This window comes from Schistocerca cancellata, chromosome 5 (genome assembly GCF_023864275.1).
Source record: "Schistocerca cancellata isolate TAMUIC-IGC-003103 chromosome 5, iqSchCanc2.1, whole genome shotgun sequence".
NCBI lineage: Eukaryota > Metazoa > Arthropoda > Insecta > Orthoptera > Acrididae > Schistocerca > Schistocerca cancellata.
In genome coordinates, this window is record NC_064630.1 from 760704820 (window position 1) to 760726997 (window position 22178).

The window sequence follows — 22178 nt, forward strand, 5'->3', positions numbered from 1 at the left end:
TCGAACAATAGGAGACCGAGACGGTAACCAATGGCGACCCATACCATCACGCCGGGTGATACGCCAGTATGGCGACGACGAATACACGTTTCCAATGTGCGTTCATCGCAATGTCGCCAAACACGGATGCGACCATCATGATGCTGTAAACAGAACCTGGATTCATTGGAAAAAATGACGTTTTGCCATTCGTGCACCCAGGTTCGTCGTTGAGTACACCATCGCAGGCGCTCCTGTCTGTGATGCAGCGTTAAGTGTAACCGCAGCCATGGTCTCCAAGCTGATAGATCATGCTGCTGCAAACGTCGTCGGCCGGCCGGAGCGGCCGAGCGGTTCTGGCGCTTCAGTCTGGAACAGCGCGACCGCTACGGTCGCAGGTTCGAATCCTGCCTCGGGCATGGATGTGTGTGATGTCCTTGGGTTAGTTAGGTTTAAGTACTTCTAAGTTCTAGGGGACTGATGACCTTAGAAGTTAAGTCCCATAGTGCTCAGAGCCATTTGAACCATTTTTTTGCAAACGTCGTCGAAATGTTCGTGCAGATGGTTGTTGTTTTGCAAACGTCCCCATCTGTTGACTCAGGGATCGAGACGTGGCTGCACGGTCCGTTACAGCCATGCGGATAAGATGCCTGTCATCTCGACTGCTAGTGATACGAGGCCATTGGGATCCAGCACGGCGTTCCGTATTACCTTCCTGAACCCACCGATTCCATATTCTGCTAACAGTCATTGGATCTCGACCAACGCGAGCAGCAATGTCGCGATACGATAAACCGCAATCGCGATAGGCTGCAATCCGACCTTTATCAAAGTCGGAAACGTGATGGTACGCATTTCTCCTCCTTACACGAGGCACCGCAACAACGTTTCACCAGACAACGCCGGTCAACTGCTGTTTGCGTATGAGAAATCGGTTGGAAACTTTCCACATGTCAGCATGTTGTAGGTGTCGCCACCGGCGCCAATCTTGTGTGAATGCTCTGACAAGATAATCATTTGTATATCACAGCATCTTCTTCCTGTCGGTTAAATTTCGCGTCTGTAGCACATCTTTTTCGTGGTGTAACAATTTTAATGGCCAGTAGTGTAATTTGTCCATCAAGCTGAAAGAAATTGCTTCACATAGGATATTTTTTCTTCGGAGTTTAAATTGTCGCGTTTTCTTAGCTCCAGTGACGTTTTGAAATAACGAGGACAGTCTGCGGTGATTGGTAGTTTTCGCATCAAAATAGTGAAGTTTTTCTCTGATTTTATGCTGGATGGACTGATCATATGTAATCGGTGGCGGTGCGCTTCGCTGGATGTCGCAAAATAATGAGATGCGAATTGTATCCTGCAGTTGAACGTAAAAATTACACCGATTTTTCTCATAAAACTAAAAGCAAATGAATTGCGCCTATTCTAGTGGGAAGGGGACATTTATTATCGTCGCAAGTGTGTTTTTTTTTTCATTTTTTAATGGATGCTTGATTATAGGAGGTACGTTGATGTTAAAGACAAATATTACAGTCCAGTGCTCAGAATGGCGTGGTGGCCAAGTTCTGTAAGAGGTCACGGCTGCCCCCTTAGACAAACAATCCATGGTCAGGATATCCCTTATTTATAACGGTTTTGTTTCGAAGGAAGCATTCGTTGTGCACTATTGTATGAGTAGTTTCTGTTGGCGTCGATAACACTGACAGCCAATCCACGTGCTCGGGTGACGCATTGTACTGAAGACACTCTGGACCATCTGGACCGTTCTCCAGAATTCTGTTGTTGTTGCAGAGGGGTCCAGTCTTTCTGAGAAATATGTATAACAGATTGCAAAAAAGAGTTGTGTTGATGGTAAATAAAAGTGCCTTCTATCACATTATGAGAGGCCTTTTGGAGGCATTCGAGGCTAGCCTAGTCTGTGTCAGGTCGCCACCGCAGGTGCGCCCCATGACCATTAGGTGCGGCATGTGGGGGTGGGGCTGTGTCGCTATACTTTAGATGAACAAGCTGTACTTGGGACAGATGTTCCTTTATCATCTATTGTTTAGTCAGCTATACCTGATTTTGTGTTGGTGAATGACCAGTGCCTCAAGGTGGGCAGTGTCCACGAGGTTATGGGGGAAGGCCTGGTGTGGGCAGTGGTTGCGAGGCGCTCAGCCATAGCAGGTGGCCATTTAAAAAAGCCTGTGTACTCCCTGTAGGTGAATGGATAGATGGATGGAGGCGGAGGGGAGGGATGAGGGGGGTAAGAGGGCCTCGATTTTCGGCAGTATGGGAGCGCCTATCGAGGAGAATGTACATCAACTACCACCCCTCTGCAGTCTTTTGGGACGAGGATTTTCCCCAGTACATGTGTTGCATTATGATCCATTCACTACGAGTGCTGGTTTTTTCACGACCATTTCGAAGTGTAATTAGAACTATGATGCATAGTTCATCGTAAATCTGTGTTACTAACCTTGAAAGATAATTAGTTTGGTGTATTTTCATCTAATTTTGATTTTATGAGCAAAGTCATTTTGTGTCCTTGCGAGGTCTTGCTAACAATAACTACTTGCACATACCCTTAGGGATGAATTGTGGTTACTCATGACAGGTATTGATGCAAAGTTATCCTTGACCACCTACAATGTTTATGACCATCAGTGGCTCGTAGATTTCTTTTGTGAGGTGTAGTAGCTTTTTGCTATCGACAACAGGTTCACAGTGTCACCCTGCTGCTCGAGTAATGACTAGAATTCGTCTAAATGGTGATGGTCGGATAACAACATCTTCAACGGCAAACAACTGTCCCGAACAATGTTGTGTTATGTGTGTTTGTTGGATTGGCGCTGTCGATCACAGTGTATAATTGCTTGTCATGTCTTCAAGAAGTCCCATCTGATAATAACATGATGACTACATTTCGTAAAAACGAAAAATTTGAAAGGCTGTGTTCTGTCATCGATAGTTATCCGTGCAATGCTCGTTCCTGTTGGCTGGTTGTATTTCCCATTTACGATCTTCAGCACAATCGCTTTCGTTTCATGGAACATATTCTTCTTTAGCTGGCGACGATAAGCATCAGAGATTACAGAAAAAGAATCCTCTGAGTCGACTAGCGCCCATACTGGTTGGCCATCGACGATGACGTCGATGACATTTCCTGTCACCTTGGTCTGTCGTCCGCAGACGATTTTCACCTATGGCATCTTTATCTTCACAAGTGCTCGCCTCACTTAGCTTTCCTGATTTCGTTGGCGTGGCAAGTGGCTGGTACCTCTGTATGTCGATGGGAAACGGTTATGGGGTGTTGGGGAGGGCCCTCGTCCAGGATATTGCGATGAGCTTCCTCTGACTGGTCGACTATAATCGTCGCAGTCGAGTGGTGCGAATAGGACTGTTGTGATGGTTGACGTCTTGCGGTGTAAATAAGTCAACACTCGTCTTCTCTGTCTGCAGTAGCGCACAACATGCTCCAGGCGTCCATATTGAAAACAGACCAATGTGCTGTCCTCTTTCGTCCGGGTGTCTGTTCCGCTACGGGGTGTTGTATTGGTAGAGGATTTGGTTGTGCCTGCATTCGTCAGGTGGTGGATTGTCTTTTGGCGGCGGCGTGGTAAGACCGAGTTTGTCGAGTTCAACATTCTCTGTTATGTACTGACGTATGAGGGTCGACGTTCATGGCTGCTATCTTTTGTGCACTTCGTTCGACGTTTCTGGCTACCACACACTCCTGTATCTCTTCTCTTAACACTGGGCGTACGAGAGAAGTAAGGTCATGGTCATCCAAACCTGGCATGGGGACCACATTCTGCGACTGCATAAATCTTATGTGAGGGTTTGTCGACTTCTGTCATATTCCGGTGGACAATGTTACAAAGGACAAAAACATTCTGTATGTACCACTGTCATTTCTATATGACGTTGGGCCATGTGCTTCAACTGCTACGCTAAACGGACTTGGCGTCGATTGTCATCAAACGTTTCCTTCAATACGTCCTCAGATTTGACACAGCTATTGAGTTTCGCTTCGTTGTTTTCGAACCACTGCTGTGCCGCCCAGGTAAAAATACACATTTGCCCAACACATCATGTGATCCCCCTGCTGTATTTGGCGACTCGATCCAGTTCGATTTTACGAACAATACAGCATTGTCCCCGTACCCAGCGTACATTATCGTGAATCTGTCACTCAGCACGAAGTCCCAAGCGACTGGAAAAGTCGCAGGTGACTCCAGTGTGTATGAAGGGCAAAAGAACGGACCCGTAAAGTTACAAACCAGTATCCCTAACTTCTGCAGAATCTTTGAACATATTCTCAGTTCGAATATAATAAACTTTCTTGAGACTGAGAATCTTATGACCACGAATCAGCATGGTTTTAGAAAGCATCGCTCATGCAAAACTCAGCTTTCCCTTTTAAGTTCAGGGTTGTGAGTTGCTTGAAGATTTCTTAAATAATGGAACCCAGAGTGTTGTCCTCGATGGAGAGTGTTCATCAGAGACAAGGGTATCGTCAGGAGTGCCCCAGGAAGTGTGATAGGACCGCTGTTGTTCTCTATATACATAAATGATTTGCTGATAGGGTGGGTAGCAACCTACAGTTGTTTGCTGATGATGAAGTAGTAGTGTACGGTAAGGTGTCGAAGTTGAGTGACTGCAGGAAGATACAAGACGACTTAGACAAAATTTCCAGTCGGTGTGATGAACGGCAGCTAGCTCTAAATGTGGAAACTTATAAGTTAATGCGGATGAGTAGGACGGTCAAACCTGTAATATTCGGATACAGTTTTACTAGCGTCCAGCTTGATACTGTTAAGTCGTTTAAATATCTGCGCGTAATGTTGGAAAGCGATATGAGGTGGAACAAGCACGCGAGAACTTTGGTAGGGAAGGAGAACGGTCGACTTCGGCTTATTGGGAGAATTTTGGAAAGAGTGGTTCACCTATAAAGGAAACCGCATGTGGGACGCTGTTGCGATCTAGTCTTGAATATCGCACCTGCTTTTCGGATCCGTACCAGGTCGGATTGAAGGAAGACATTGAAGCAATTCAGAGGCACGCTGCTAGATTCGTTACCGGTAGGTTCGACCAACACGTGTTACAGAGGTGCTTCGGGAACTCAAATACAATCCCTGGAGGGAAGGCGACGTTCTTTTCGTAATACGTATCTGTGTAGATGTAGATGGGACAACTGACTGTTTTTAACATCTGATTGGTCAGTCCATTGTTCTTTCGCTGAGCCGGTTTTTTCACTCGAATGAAACAACCGAATGCAGCTAATCTGTGCGGCGGTGTCAGCTGTACGAATGTTTTCACTCACTCAACCGGTTTACGTGGTCTCTCTCAGTGCGTGACAACCGACTGACCCAAGTCACTGTCGACTGCAGCCGTTTATTTAAATGTTTCCACTCTGGCCCCGGGTTTGAATGGTTTTATTTACGGGCTTTTTCAGCATTTTCTGTTATACAAGTACCATGACTAGGGTTGACGACCTTTTTTAGAGGCCAATACCTTATTTCAAGGAGATGTAAATAAAAAGTATACTTCTAAAAGTGAAGTATTTTCAAAATGTGTGTATTCACTTACTTAAATACGAATTTTCATACTTGTGGCATTAAATATCAACGTTTGGTTAGCTCTTAAAATTTAATATCTCTGCTGCACAGTAAATTTATATATGTTTAAATGAAGCATCACTTTTTAACACGTTTTATTAGATTGATTTTTCATCTGTTTGTTCGGTAAAATTTTTGTAATTGATTTTAAACTAACTTCTTGTTAAGCTAGATCCTTGAAACTTTCGACGTAGCTCACGTTCAATGTAGCCCTAAGCTGGATGGCACTGCAATATTAACTCGCTTTCGAATCTAATGTGTGGCGGAGCGTACTTTGTTTTTCAATATGTCTATCTGTTCGGCAGAAATTTTGCGCATAATTTCAGACTAACTTGTCGACAAGCTAAAGACTTGAAACTTTCAACATAGTTCAAAACTAGATGACAATGCAATATTAATTCGCTTTATTTTCAGGTGTGGGGAGAAGAGTACTTGATGTACCACTATTATTTCCCTGTCTTCTTGTTCCGGTCGCGAATTTTTACAGTTAAGAACGATTGCTGCTTAACTTCCATGTGAGCTCGATTCTCTCTGATTTTTCGATTCGCGGTCTTTTTGCGAGGTATACATAGGACGAACCAATACATATTTGTAGACTCAGTTGAACAGAAACTGAAATGAACTACATATCTTTGTTGTTATCTCACCAAAATGTTTGAAAGCAGCTGAAAAATTTCACAAACACAATACTAAAAGGCAGAAAATAACTATAGAAATAAAAAACTTTTTAGTACAACACGTTTTTAAAACGGACTAAAAAAGTATTAAATAATCTCTCGTACGCCCATACTGAGTCCTAATGCCATACAGATAGTTCTGAAAATTTGTGCTTGTAAATTTTTAATAGCTATGACAAAACTTGTAGAAGTGAAAACGGAAAACGTGGATTGCATGCAGTAGGTAATAGATAGTTCATATCATTTGAAGTGCAATAAAATTGTTATATTATTCCCATTCATATACAGGGTGAGTCACCAACTGTTGCCTCCAAGAATAACTCCGAAAGTATGATAGGAGCTGAAAAGTTTGTGGGACTAAAGTTGTATGGGACAACGGGGGCATTAATATGACGTTGGCTTTTGTTGCTAGGTTGGGTCGTTTCAGAGATACGAAGGTCAACTTTGTTTTTTTTAAATGGAATGCTATAGTTTGGTACTTATTTTCTGAGAGCGGCAATCGAGTCAAATCCAGTGATGTGTAACAGTAAGGTCTTTGAAGACCAACGAAGGTCAAAAAAGTGGCATGAACCTCCATTTATAGAAGGTGTTCTAAGTGATGACCATTGGTATCAATGCAGTGCTGCAGTCTTCTTATCATGATTTCAGTGGTATTCCTTATCACTTCGGCACTTATCAAAGCACATGCTCTGACAATTCTCTCTCGCATATATTCAGGTTTAGTTGGAACGTTTTTATAAACAATGTCTTTTACGAATCCCCTCGAGAAAAAATCGAGAGGCGTCAAGTCTGGCGAACGAGCTGGCCACGACACATCTCCGCGTCCAGTCAAATGTTCAAAATGTTCAAGTGTGTGTGAAATCTTACAGGACTTAACTGCTAAGGTCATCAGTCCCTAAGCTTACACACTACTTAAATTATCCTAAGGACAAACACACACACCCATGCCCGAGGGAGGACTCGACACTCCGCCGGGACCAGCCGCACAGTCCATGACTGCAGCGCCTTGACCGCTCGGCTCGCGTCCAATCCAACGATTTGGGAATTTTCTCTGCAACTCATTTGTAGCCATCACCGAAAAATGTGCCGGACACCCATCGTATTGATACCACATTCTGTTCCTTGTTCTTAAAGGTATTTCTTCCAGTAACAGACCTAATATTTCTTGCAGGAATGTGGTGTACTTCCTACCATTAAGATTTCCTTCGATGAAATACGGACCTATAATTCTGTCTCCCAGAATCCCACACCTTACATTCACCGACTACGGATTTTGGTGTGCAACTTCCTGCAGCCGACATGGATTTTCAGTTGCCCAATAATGCATGTTATGCAAATTAACATTTCCGTGGTCCGTGAATGTAGCCTCGTCACTAAATAAAATCAAATTAATAAACGTGTCTCCCTCTGAATCAGAAGTTGAGCCCATCGGCAGAATTCAGTGCGACACATGCAATCTGTACCAGTTCCTTCTTTGTGGAGACTGATATGCCGCGCGGGATTAGCCGAGCGGTCTAGGGCGCTGCAGTCATGGACTGTGCGGTTGGTCCCGGCGGGGTTTCGAGTCCTCCCTCGGGCGTGGGTGTGTGTGTCTGCCCTTAGGATAATTTAGGTTAAGTAGTGTGTACGCTTAGGGATTGATGACCTTAGCAGTTAAGTCCCATAAGATATCACACACATTTGAACATATGAGACTGATATGGTAAGGATGATATTTATGGTGATGCAGAACACCAACAACACTACTCTGGCTCATGCCAGATTTCCTTGCGATTTGACGCGTACTAACACCGGGATCTCGAACCACAGTGGCAAGAGTACCAATTTCCGTTTCCTCGTTAGTAACTTTCCTTTGCCGGATATGATTCCGATGCGTTAAACATCCAGTTGCTCTCAGTTTATCATATACATATTTAAATGTACGGCGTGTAGGGTGTGTTGAGGATATATTTCAGCGTATAAGCCTCTAGCTCTCACTGAATTTCGTTGGCATTCTCCTTAAATGAGAAGCGTATCGACTTGTTCTTCGAAGGAATACATCATTCACATTCGCTTGATTCGACGATATTAGTCTTGCCGTTACTGTTAGTGTTGTGTTGCGAAACTGTCGAATGGTGTTGGATACGCCGTAGTCGGGGAGTTCTTACTATTTGCACAATATACGAGGGAGAATTGTCAGAGCATATGATTCGATAAGTGCCGAAGTGATAAGGAATACCACTCAATCCATGATAAGAAGACTGCAGCACTGCACTGATACCTATGTTCATCACGTCGAACACCTTCTGTAAATGGAAGTTCATGCCACCTTTTCGACCTTCGTTGACATTCAAAGACCTTATTATTACACATCAGTTGATTCGTCTCGATAGCCGCTATTAGAAAATAAGTACCAGACTATAGCATCCCATTTAACAAAACAAAGATGACCTTCATATCTCTGAAGCGATCCCATCAAGTAACAAAAAACCATCGTCATTTTATGATCCCCGTTGTCCCATGCAACATTTGTCCCACAAACTTTTCAGCTCCTATCATAGTTTCGGAGTTATTCTAGGTGGCGATAGTTAGTGACTAGCCCTGTATATTACTCTGATTCATATACACACATATTTACGTAATAGTTAAGGGTACTTTGTTTTCATTGCGCTTATTGCTACATCTGAATCACTTGCAGTATTATTTGCGTCCATGTAAGCTAACAAGCGTCCAAAATACATTTATAAATTTCCAACTTTGCAGCTTCTTACAAAAATCGAAATCTTGTCGATGCAACCCAAAGTTACCTCTGAAGATAGTGTTATGCATGTTGAAATGTGACTACATGGTAGTATCAATATGTAGGAATGTTTTTCGTGTTGTAAGGGTTTGCGTGTTGTGTAAATGAGGCTGAAATGGTTTTCCAGCCAGCATTCTCCTAGATGAGTGTGAAGAAACCGCGTAAAAAAACCACACTGAGGCTGGCTGGCAAAAGCGATGCAAAGCGGCAGGGAAGCAAACAGAGGTAGCTCTCGCTTCCCAAGTCTGGAACTCAAGGAGCAGACACACTTCTATAATAATACCATAAAATTTCTCAGTTGATTTACGTGATTACATCTTGTACTAATGTTCTAATAAGCTCTGAGCATACTCGCTCGATATTGCTTTGAGTACAAATACATGTCACTTAATTGTCTTATGGAAACATTCTAATTTTGCAACATTGCGTTTTTACGTACTTTCGATAATAAACTTCATAATAAACAAAATAGGAGTGTATTGATTTTTAATGAAAGTGCCAAATATTACTTAAACACATATCAGTTACAACAGAACGCTTCACAATTTTAACCAAACCATAGCAGTCAGATGGTGGAACCGCAGGGTGTTTATGTAACAGCGTACTTTTGATTAATATTTAAAAACACCATTTTGTCTACGTTCTTCGACTGCTTCTGGTTCCTCCTCTCCGTACAAACTGGTCCGGTCGTCAAAAAAACTCTCTTCGAGGGGTCAAAGTGGTCGGAACACACAACACCTGAAGTCTGCATCAGACAAAGATGGCATGGCCTCATGGAACTTCTTCCAAAAAATCAGTGGATCATATTTGTCCTCTCTGTCTAGAAGCATTTTGGACAAATAGAGCCGCATCTCCTCTTCCGCATTTGCAAGTTCCGCTGATGCTGATTCATTTTTTTTCTGTTTCTTGAAAAAGGTTCAGAGCGTGTTCTTCATAACTTGTATGTCACGATCTTCCACTTGAGTCACCAGACCATCAACCGCAGCTCCGATAATGTTTGTAGTCTGGCTAATCTCTGCTATGAGCTCAGTCACGTCGTTTTCAGGGCTTCCAGCTACTCCGAAACCACACTTTTTCAGCCGAGAATCCAAAATAATCACTTTGGCACACATACCGGTGCTGTTTTTTTTGTAAGGCGTCATCCTTTTTGACAAGGCCCTTTGGTAGCTGTTTTCTCAAAGCAGTGTCTATATTAATTGTTGGGGTTGTCTTTGCCACTGCTTTCTGGCACCCTTTTAACTAAAGGTACAAGAATGGAGGCTGTTGTGAATTGTTCCTCAGACATACTTATTCTGTAAATAAAACCGCCTTTTCTTGCTGAAACTTAATTTGTTTCCATTATTTCTTACCTTAAGACCTCTTCAATAGGATCTAGAACGATACAGTTTTGTTATTTGTAGATTGTCAAACAGTTTATGTCGCGTTTTTTGTATGTAAATAAGTAATTACTTAAAGTTTGTCAGCATTATTGTACTATCATGAAGACCCTTTTAGCATTAAATTTGAAATTCAAGGTATCTGTAAAGTGAGCATTACACGCCATTGTTTGCTGACATATGTTATATGTTGTGATATATTTTTAATATTGTTCTTCCTAAGCAAAGGCTTATTAGTTCTTACTAAGTAAGGATTTATTGGTTAATTCCTCTCCTACATGTGATTATACTTTTCCTCTCATCTGGTCAGGAGGTAGCACAACCACTCCATTTTCGAAGCATAAGTACAATGTTGAATTACGAACTTTTTATTTCAGACTGTTCACCGTATTTCTCCTTCTTCTTTGTGGTGCACTATTATTCTTTTGCCACTAGTTATAGCTATTTGTTCGGACACTGTGCTTTTCACGACGTAAATATTGTGAGTTTCTTCTGTGTTTCTTCCTGTTTGGATTGTTTACCTACATGTTGCCAACCTAAGGAAGTATGTATTGAAATCTAACGTCTATTCATGATTTTCATATCTGTGTGTGTGTTTGTGTGTGTGTGTGTGTGTGTGTGTGTGTGTGTGTGTGTGTGAGTGAGTGAGAGAGTGAGAGAGAGAGAGAGAGAGAGAGAGAGAGAGATGAAGAGTGTGGATATGGTTGTTGTGTGTGTGTTTGTGTGTGGGGGGGGGGGGGGTTGGCTGGTGGGGGGGGGGTAGGAAGGGTTGTTGTTGAGTATTCAATATGAATGTAATAGCCGTTAGAGAGTGGTTGAAAGTTTTGGTGATCATCTAATTTGAGTTTTGATTTGGATGTTCTGTAGAGAGGTTCATGGTCAATGCCCTGCAATACAGGAGACCCTTGTTAGTGAACTGGCACCTATTTATATGTGGCTGTGCACCTGTTTTGCTAACGCGCTGCTCCGAGTCATTTACTCATAACATCTTTCTGATTTGATCATCTGTTTTTGGTAGTTTTCTTGGAGGGTTAGGAAGTGTTTTTTTTTATTACTGATTCTAATTATTTTCATGTCTTCTTATCCAGTGGTTGGTTTATGATTATGTTCTCTTAGGTGGTCTGCAAATGTGGAGTGGTTTGTCCGATACTCCCAGGCTCTCATATGTTCTATGAACCTGACATGAAATGTTCTGCCTGTTTGTAGCATATGTCTGCCAGCACATGTGTTTCTCTGTCGTTGATATATACCTGCTTCCTGTACATGTCTCAGTTTTTTGTCAATTTTGGGGTTAATTTTGTACAGAATTGTCTGTTGTGTATGCTATATTACACTCCTGGAAATGGAAAAAAGAACACATTGACACCGGTGTGTCAGACCCACCATACTTGCTCCGGACACTGCGAGAGGGCTGTACAAGCAATGATCACACGCACGGCACAGCGGACACACCAGGAACCGCGGTGTTGGCCGTCGAATGGCGCTAGCTGCGCAGCATTTGTGCACCGCCGCCGTCAGTGTCAGCCAGTTTGCCGTGGCATACGGAGCTCCATCGCAGTCTTTAACACTGGTAGCATGCCGCGACAGCGTGGACGTGAACCGTATGTGCAGTTGACGGACTTTGAGCGAGGGCGTATAGTGGGCATGCGGGAGGCCGGGTGGACGTACCGCCGAATTGCTCAACACGTGGGGCGTGAGGTCTCCACAGTACATCGATGTTGTCGCCAGTGGTCGGCGGAAGGTGCACGTGCCCATCGACCTTGGACCGGACCGCAGCGATGCACGGATGCACGCCAAGACCGTAGGATCCTACGCAGTGCCGTAGGGGACCGCACCGCCACTTCCCAGCAAATTAGGGACACTGTTGCTCCTGGGGTATCGGCGAGGACCATTCGCAACCGTCTCCATGAAGCTGGGCTACGGTCCCGCACACCGTTAGGCCGTCTTCCGCTCACGCCCCAACATCGTGCAGCCCGCCTCCAGTGGTGTCGCGACAGGCGTGAATGGAGGGACGAATGGAGATGTGTCGTCTTCAGCGATGAGAGTCGCTTCTGCCTTGGTGCCAATATTGGTCGTATGCGTGTTTGGCGCCGTGCAGGTGAGCGCCACAATCAGGACTGCATACGACCGAGGCACACAGGGCCAACACCCGGCATCATGGTGTGGGGAGCGATCTCCTACACTGGCCGTACACCACTGGTGATCGTCGAGGGGACACTGAATAGTGCACGGTACATCCAAACCGTCATCGAACCCATCGTTCTACCATTCCTAGACCGGCAAGGGAACTTTCTGTTCCAACAGGACAATGCACGTCCGCATGTATCCCGTGCCACCCAACGTGCTCTAGAAGGTGTAAGTCAACTACCCTGGCCAGCAAGATCTCCGGATCTGTCCCCCATTGAGCATGTTTGGGACTGGATGAAGCGTCGTCTCACGCGGTCTGCACGTCCAGCACGAACGCTGGTCCAACTGAGGCGCCAGGTGGAAATGGCATGGCAAGCCGTTCCACAGGACTACATCCAGCATCTCTACGATCGTCTCCAGGGGAGAATAGCAGCCTGCATTGCTGCGAAAGGTGGATATACACTGTACTAGTGCCGACATTGTGCATGCTCTGTTGCCTGTGTCTATGTGCCTGTGGTTCTGTCAGTGTGATCATGTGATGTATCTGACCCCAGGAATGTGTCAATAAAGTTTCCCCTTCCTGGGACAATGAATTCACGGTGTTCTTATTTCAATTTCCAGGAGTGTAATTACTTGTATTTTGAAAGTGTTGCTGATTTTATGTGTGAGTTTGTGTTTGTATACCACTGTGTACCATGTTGTGTTTTCTTTTGTATTGTAGCGGCACCACCATTTAAGATGGGAAAAGTTAGCTTCATTGCAATATTTCTGAGCCAACAAGTTACAGCCAGGCATGGGCCTGTTGACATTAAGTTACGCTACCAGCAGTTGTAAAGTAGAATGGAGGCCACAGGGCCGTAGACCCACTGAAAAGAGTAAATGCAGCATTGTGCATGGCGCAAGGTAGAAGAAGCCCACTGGCCCATCCCAGATGTTATGAGTAAATGGCTCGGAGAAGCGCGTTAGCAAAACAGAGGTGCACAGCCATATATAAATAGGTGCCAGTTCACTAACAAGGGTCTCCTGGATTGCAGGGCATGTCACGCCAACATCTACACGCAGCAGCAGATGGGGTGCCAGCATTCCAATCCATGGCTGGTCACCGGTTCCATCCTCTGAGGCCAACGCGCGGACCGTAGCCAGCCTGCGGTGGGTCACTCGACATCTCACTACCACGGGCTGTCTTTCTGGCTCTCAACACATGCCAGAGGCATCCTCGAGGTGAGGACCACAGATTCGGCTGTCGGATTGCAGGCACTTGTTGTTGCGGCGATCCTAACGATGACGGTGAAGAAGCTCGCAGCGAACTGCCCTGCGACTTCCCACGAGCAGCACTGAGACAACAGGGACAGAGACCACTGAGTTGACTGCCGGTGCATCCTGATGTTGCCACAACTCCGCTGCCGTACAAGGCCGGCACACAGCAGGGCGTTGAACGTGTCACTGAGGCAGCCGTTCTGTGCCAAGCCATTTCGCAGACAGCGAAGTGGTGTCCTCAGCATTGCGGGACCCGGTTATGCAGACCGAGAGGAGTGGGGCACTGTAGCTGGAAATAATAAATCACTTGAGAAACTCAGATGAGTGTTAATATGGTGCATCCTGACAGCCCATCCTCGTACGACACACCTCTACATTATTTTCTGCTGGTTCTGTGTTGTTATGGTGTTCAGTATTTGTGTCTGGTGCTGTTGTGTTGTTGTCTGTGGTTTGATGCTTTCTGCTTTTATTTTACTTTTAATTGTGCTGTTTAGCTTTGTGCTATCTACATTATTAGGTCAAGGTCTTTTTGCCAGTTTTCTTTGGTGAGTGGCACTGTGTTGAGTGTATGGAGCATTGTCGAAGTGATGTCTGCCTTTGTGAGTGTGGGTGGTTCCAGGATTGGGGAATGATAATGTCCATTGCTGTGGGCTTATGATAAATTGCAAACATAAGTTTATTGTTTTGTTTTTTGAGTGTTATAGCCAGAAAGTCAATTAGGTTATTCTGTTCTCTTTCAATTGTGAATTTTTATTTTTATGTGCATTGTTGTTGTCAGTGTGTAATTTTTCAATTTTTGTTTGTGGTTCATCTATTACGCAAAGGATGTCATCCATATGTTGTATTCTTTTGCTATTATTTTTGTGAAAATGATCTGTTCAGTGTGGTTTACTAAAATATTTGTTAAGGCTCCCCATTGGCAATCAATCTTCTTATTGAATTGGAACTTATTTTGTTCTGTTATGAGCCTTATTGATGTGTTATTTCTTCATCATAGATGAGTTCGTCGGGAGACTCGATTGGGAACTGTTTTTGTATTAACCTGAACGCTGGAGACCCCACAATCGAAAGGATTGTAACTTAACTGTACCGTGAACACGATAAACTTAACAATGTGCTTGTAACTGAGTCAGGTATCCAATTCATTCCTTCTCTGCCAGAACGTTGGTATACTAGTTGGCGGCACTTATTGGGCTGCTTGGTTGGTCGGTTGTGGTTGTGCGGCCAGTAGTTGTTGTACCGTTGACAGTAAGGTAGCGCACCAGACGCGCTCCGGCCGTCGTAGGTGAAGGAGCTCTCAGCCGGTGACGGCCGGTGCATCGGTAGCAATTGAAGCTTAGGCCTCGCTGAGCGCTCTGCTCTACAGAGAGTCTTCTTGCGAAGCGACCGTAGCGTCCGGCGGATCGGCGGAGGGTTGAGCCTTGCCCCCTTTCGTCGAAAAGCCACGTAGTCGCGGAGAAGCAGATTGTCGTGAAGAGTCCTAGACTCGCAGCTACCCTATAACTTCGGTTACGAACTCCTCCAGAGAGGCTATCTCGTTCTCTGTTAGGGTTAATCAGTGACAGGGGCCTTGCACGTCGGACCACCCCGTGCACTGTAGGCCACTTTCTTCTTCTACATCTCCTTTAGGTGCTGCTCCACTGCACTAACAGTGCACACTAGGCCGTAGAGCATCCCCCCACTTCAGTAGGGCCAATTAGTTAGCTCTTTTCTTTTCAGAAAAAGCAAATTGTCGTACACTTCCCTTCCAAATAAAGCTCCCTAGAATACCAAGATGGCAGATTCCGCCGGTATTTCCCACGCCCTCGCCAGCAGAAAGGCTGCAGTGAAAGAGGCGCATGACTCGGCTATTTCCGTAGACGTCAGCGTCCCGCTTGCTGCCATAGAGCAGGTATTGGCTGGCAAGGATTGGCAGATTGCTGCGCAAGCACAGGAACTGCTCGACCATCGCCGGATAGTGACCGACCTCTGTGGTGCAAGCGACTCCCCCACACGAAAAAACACACTACATATCACGTTACACTCCCCTGCAACTGATGAGTCCTGCTCTACCGTCCCGCTGCAGCCGCTGACTCCAGCGGTGGAATCAGTGGTGGCAGATGCGGACCCAGAACACAATTACACTGGGCCCTGGCAGGTGGAGGGGTCACGACTCAAACAAAAGAACACATCGCAAACAAGGGAGCAACCACACTCGCTAGGCAGCCGAAAGGCGCTGTTGCCTACACCATAAACTGCACTTCCCACTAGGAACACAAACATGTCTACCAACATGAACCGACCTGCGGCCAGCAACAACACACAAACACCAACTGCAGCTACACCTGCACAACAAAAGAGTGGTTTTCTCCCAGTCGTAATACAGAACTATGGGCACCTTAGTGTCCTCAACACCACATTCGCGGGTAGGCACACACCTTGCACGCTTCACACCAAGTACTCTGGGGCTAGGGCCTCATTGTCTGTATCTACGAACACAGAATACGAAGATCTCCTTAACATCCCCAGTACCCCAAACACAACAGTTCAAGTGGCGCTCAACTACTTGGGATTCGACTGCAAAAGTGCTTCCTGGATGACAGGCTTCCGCTCACACGCCCGACTGCCACACTACTTGGTCCAGATGGTCGATACGGCCACCTCCCGCGGCCTTCTGCAGATAAAGAGCCTTCTGCGGATGGATGTCAGAGTAGAAGTATGCGAACCACCACATGTCCCCAACAATGCAACAATTGTCAGCGATTCGGTCATTCAACCCTTCGCTGTGGCCTGGCACCTTATTGCTGCAGATGCACTGGCAAGCACGCATCCAACACATTTACACTTGCACAGCAAAACGAACGCCATTGCGCCATCTGTGGTCAAGGCCACACAGCCAACTACAGGGTCTGCAATGTATACAACGAGGGGCAGAGGCGCAAAACACAAAAACTGACGGCACACAACGTCATACCACGTACAAGGCCCGCATCAGACCCAATAAGGAACAGTGTCTCGTTTGCCATGGCTACGTGGCTTGGAGGAGCGGGGCGGACTGTGGAACATCTGCGCCCATCACACACACTCAACACAACTGCGGCGACAACAACACAACCACCTCAGCCAACACAAAACACTACAACTGCACCAGTACCGACACCAGCTCTCCCAATCAACGTGACCCCACTCCCTGAGGCCACGGCCTGCGAAACCAAACACACCGCACAGGAAGGTGCACCCACACAAGGAGCCCCAGAACTCAGAGAAAGCATAGGTGGCTACGAGAGTACAGGAATGGGAACACAAGCACACCACAACAAGCCACTCAGCAACAAGAGAACACCGAAACGCAGGCACACAGTCAGCAGGCCAGTGACATCAGCACACACATTTCTCCCCCCCCCCTCCCCTGACCACAGCTGTAACAGAGGCGCCACAGACTGCACCACACAGCGTCAACACAAGCACCAGCAGCCGCTAACACTACAATCGAGCCACAGGCTGACACGCACAACAGTAGGGGGAATATTGGCAACACTATTCCTCCAGAATACGACTGCTCAGATCTTTAACAAGATCATGGCGGTCGTCACCACACTTTTTACTCAGCTCATGACTGCTCAACCCAGGCAGTACTGGGCTGCCATAAAAACAGCATTCACCACGCTCTTCATACCCCTTCATGGATAATACGCCACACCCGGCGCCCATCGCAAACAACCACACTATCACAGATCCTGTTCTGGAATGCAGATGGGATCAACAACAAAAGGGCAGAACTTGCCTTGCTCATGGAGCGTAAGGGTATCCTTATTGCACTACTGAGCGAAACTAAACTCAAACCATACAACCACCTAAACTTCTCCAGCTACTGCGTTTATCGTATCGACTGACTGGACAGCTCAGGTTTCAGTGGAGCAGCTATCATCATACACAAAGATATTGAACACACAAACAGCCCTAAGAACATCAAGACACGCGATATCAGCGCTATACTCAACATATCACAGCCTGTAATCGTCACTGGAAATCTTAACGCAAAACACCCTCACTGGCACTCACATACACGAAACTCCAACGGCAAGAAACTATACGAACGCGCACTAGGACCAAACTACATCACACTAGTGCCGACCAAACCAACGCAAATTCCCTACTGGAGGGATCACAGGCCAGACATGATAGACATCATCAAGGGAAAACAACGACACTCAAGATTGCTGTTGAAAACTATCTGCCCTCAAATCACCACCTGTTATACTGTACACTGAAGAAACACTGCAGCACATGGACCAATGCAGGATGTTAGACTACAGGCGCGCGAATTGGACATTGTTCAAGGAAACGCTTGACAGTCGCATCCCACCTACCCACGCAATTAATGAAACAGCTCAAATTGATGAAGGTGTCGAAGCCCTCACTAGCGCCATCCAAGATGCAATAGCCGACATCATACCAATCCGCACACCACAACATCACATTGCAGTCCTGTCCCAGGAAATCCTGGGCCTTATCTCAATGGAACCAGAAACTTGAAGGGCTGGACACCACATGACTTGATGTGTGGCAGCTGGCCCCTCACTTCATCAGGGAGGAACCGTACACACCCACACTCCACACTGCAAGGGCCTGACGGACCAGCATATCCTGCAGAAGAAAAAGTGGAACTGATGGCTCTCACACTTGCAGCATCATTCACACTGAACCTGGATCCCTCAGACCCAGCATTCACACTTGAGACCGACCAGTTGGTTACACACATCTTGGCCCAACCAACGTGCAATGACATCCAACAGGCTAGCACAGCTGAAGTCAAATGGGCCACCATGCATACCACAGCTAGGAAGGCATGATGACATTCAAAACCGTGTTCTCCAGAAGTTCATGGATAAAGCAGTAGAATACCTTACATAAATCATGAATACCATCCTTAAACACCAACACTTCCCCACCTTTTGGAAGATGGCAAAGGTCCTGATGTTCAGGAAGCCGGGGAAAGACCACTCCCTCCCACAACATTACCGACCTATCAGCCTGCTGAGCGTACTCAGCAAGATTGTTGAGAAGGTAATACTAAAACGACTCACTAGGCACTGCATTACAAACGACACCCTGAGGCCAGAGCAGTTCGGCTTCAGGAATCGCCACTCGACAACAAAACACCTCCACATCATTAAATACATAACAGACAGATAAAACACAAACAAAGAAACTGGGCCAGTGTTCCTGGACATCGAAAAGGCCTTCGACGATCTGTGGCACAATGGCCTCATACGCAAACTCAGTGACGCATGGTTCCCCGACAGCCTCGTATGTCTCATACACTCATATCTCACGGACAGGAATTTCAACACTGGCGTGAAGGGCAAACAATCAACATGACATAGTATTCAGGCTGGAATACCCCAAGGAATCATCCTAGGGCCCATACTGTTTAACCTCTAGATTAATGACCTTCCAGCTACACGCAACATGATGGTGACAATGTACATGGATGACACTGCCATCCTCGCGCAAGATTGGAAACCGTTTAACATTAACTCACGACTACAGACTGCACTCAGAGCAGCAGAGCCTTGGTTGGTGAAATGGCGTGTTAGAGTATACGTCAACAAGTGCGAAGCTGTTCTGTTCACTAGAAGACTGAAACTACTGCGCAAACATCAACACTGCAACCCGATAACACTACATGCAAGCCCAATACGTTTCGGTGAGAAGATCAGATACCTCGGTGTCTGGCTGGACCGGAAACTACTGTGGGGGAAGCACATTCAACACATGACCAAAAGCCCGCATCTCGTGGTCGTGCGGTAGCGTTCTCGCTTCCCATGCCCGGGTTCCCGGGTTCGATTCCCGGCGGGGTCAGGGATTTTCTCTGCCTCGTGATGGCTGGGTGTTGTGTGCTGTCCTTAGGTTAGTTAGGTTTAAGTAGTTCTAATTTCTAGGGGACTGATGACCATAGATGTTAAGTCCAATAGTGCTCAGAGCCATTTGAACCATTTTTTTTTACCAACAAAGCAAATGAAAGGCTCAAACAACTCTATCCTATGCTTAACAGGCGTAGCACATTGAGGGGAGGGTGTCCAGGTACATGTACACCACACTTATTAGACCTCTGATGACATATGCTGCTCCCGTCTGGGGATATGCTGCGCCCACATGCCTGTGCTGTCTGCATCTCATACAGAACAAAGTACTCAGAATCATAAGCAATGCTCCACGTTACACATGCAGCATGGATCTTCACAGAGAATATCGACTAGATACCCTCTTGTAGGTATTCCACAAACTCTCCACATGACGCAACAGAAACACGAGACACTCGTGTGATCTTTTTATTCTTTCTCTGGGGAGCTACGACCACAACGATAGATGGAAACATAATAGGCCAAAGACACTATTAGCAAGGAACTAAACATCTATGGCCCGTAGCACGCTAACACAACCCTGCAGCACAGCTACTACTGGCAAACCCAGATGCTTGACCCCGCCAAAGAAAAACAGGCAATCTCAGGGAAGCCGTACTGTACACAACACACAAACCAGCCACACACACACCCTGCACTGTGAGCTGATCTGTGGCTGATCGCTCACTAATGTATGGCGACCTCGGACTGCTGCAGGGATGCAGCCACTGCAGCAGGCCCAGGAGAATTCACAGGAGCCCAGATGCAGCGCCCAGATTGAGACATCTACAAGGAGCACATGCAGTGACGAAGGTAACATTCCACCATACCTTGCACTGACGTAAACTCGCCTCGCATGCACTGTCGCAGCTGGCAAACCGCTACTGCCCATACTACCCGTCCTTCTGTTGCAGAAGTTTTTTCCCTTGGCGCTTGCCTTGGCATTTTTTTCCCTCTGCCCTTACAAACCGCTACCCTTCGGTCGCTTTCGTTCACTTTCTGTCTCCTGATAGACCATGTCAATGAATAATACTACCCAGACACATGGACAACATCACAGCCCACACCCTGTGACTCCTGATACGAAAACTAACATTTTATACGGAGGTGACAGTAGAACTTCTGGTTTGGTCACCATGTCAGTGGAGTGGCCCCATTCTATTAAAAACAAGTAAGGTAACGATTTGTTGGTTGTGAAACTAAAAAACTTGTGTTCGATCCATCACATTGGCCGTCTGCAGCTGAGGTGCAGGGGGCAGGGGGTGTAGGGGGAGTGGGGAATTCGTGGTTTTCACAAATGCGTTATATCAAAAAGTAATCAAAGTCTCTGAAAAGAGAAATTTTAGTAGTTCTGTGGCTCCACTCCTGGAATACATGCAAGAACACAACAACAAATTAACAAATAGAAACGCTTGAACACGATCACCCCTGCAATCTAAAATGCAAGAGGAGCATGCAAAATCTTCAGCCAAATTTATTAACTTCTACGCCAGTGAATTATCCTCATTCGCCACTATAGAGTATTGTACTGCAAGGTAGCAAGGGAGAGGGTGTTGTTATGGGTGGCTTATATCCTCTTTCTACAATGCAAATGCACATGTGTTTAATACAGTTCTTTATTTACATGAACTGGAAACATTTGTTTAACCTGAATAGAGTCCACGTTTTGTGGTACAAGTTCATCAGTAACAGTCCTCTTGCAGACTGATGTAATGTCAGTATCGGTAATCTTGCTATTACAAACTTTATTTTCTCCTTGCTAATAAAGAACAACTTTGGTTGAGGTAAGCTAGTCCATTTATACTCACCACTCTTGTCGCTACATACTGTCACAGTCTTTGATGAACTAAACCCACTCAATGAGTAAACTGACAGACAGAAAACTGGATGATTGAGTGAGGGCCTCCAGTCATCAGCTGCGCTATAAATACATGCTGTCGAATGGGAGTTGGCTGCATGTTGCTTGTGGGTGTGTCTTTGGCCTCTCTCCTGACAGGCGTGCTTGATCTAGTGCCTACTAATCGATCTTTGCACTTCATCGTTGCCGACCAGTATGCTGGCGACAACTTATTCCAGCACAACCTGAAGTTTTTTTTTCATTATTTTCCAATGTTAGTTATTGACTGGCCGTCCCTCAGCAGTTGGTATAGTGTCTGAAATGGTTGGTAGAGACCAGATCTGAAACCCAGCTCCTGTGGAATGGCATTACTTTTTTTTTTTTATTTGGGCAGGATATGCAGGAACTGTGAGCTCTCATCAGTGCAGCAATAGCTCACTTTAATGAGGACATAGTAGGCTGGACATGGAACTGGAATATTGTGTAGATGTCATGTGTTCTACACTACTGGCCATTAAAATTATTACACCACGAAGTTGACGTGCTACAGACGCGAAATTTAAACGACAGGAAGAAGATGCTGTGATATGCAAATGATTAGCTTTTCAGAGCATTCACACAAGGCTGGCGCCGGTGGTGACACCTACAACGTGCTGACATGAGG

General features: G+C 45.8%; 1 protein-coding gene across 1 annotated transcript in view; it reads left to right on the top strand.

Moving 5' to 3' along the window:
* The window catches only part of LOC126188299 (uncharacterized), a 192857-nt gene extending 178116 nt beyond the window's left edge, over positions 1–14741 (top strand). The window contains exon 5 of the mRNA XM_049929888.1: positions 13570–14741. Coding sequence (XP_049785845.1) covers positions 13570–13654 — 85 coding nt within the window. The 3' untranslated portion in view covers positions 13655–14741. The remainder of the gene's footprint in view (positions 1–13569) is intronic.
* Positions 14742–22178: the final 7437 nt, after the last annotated feature.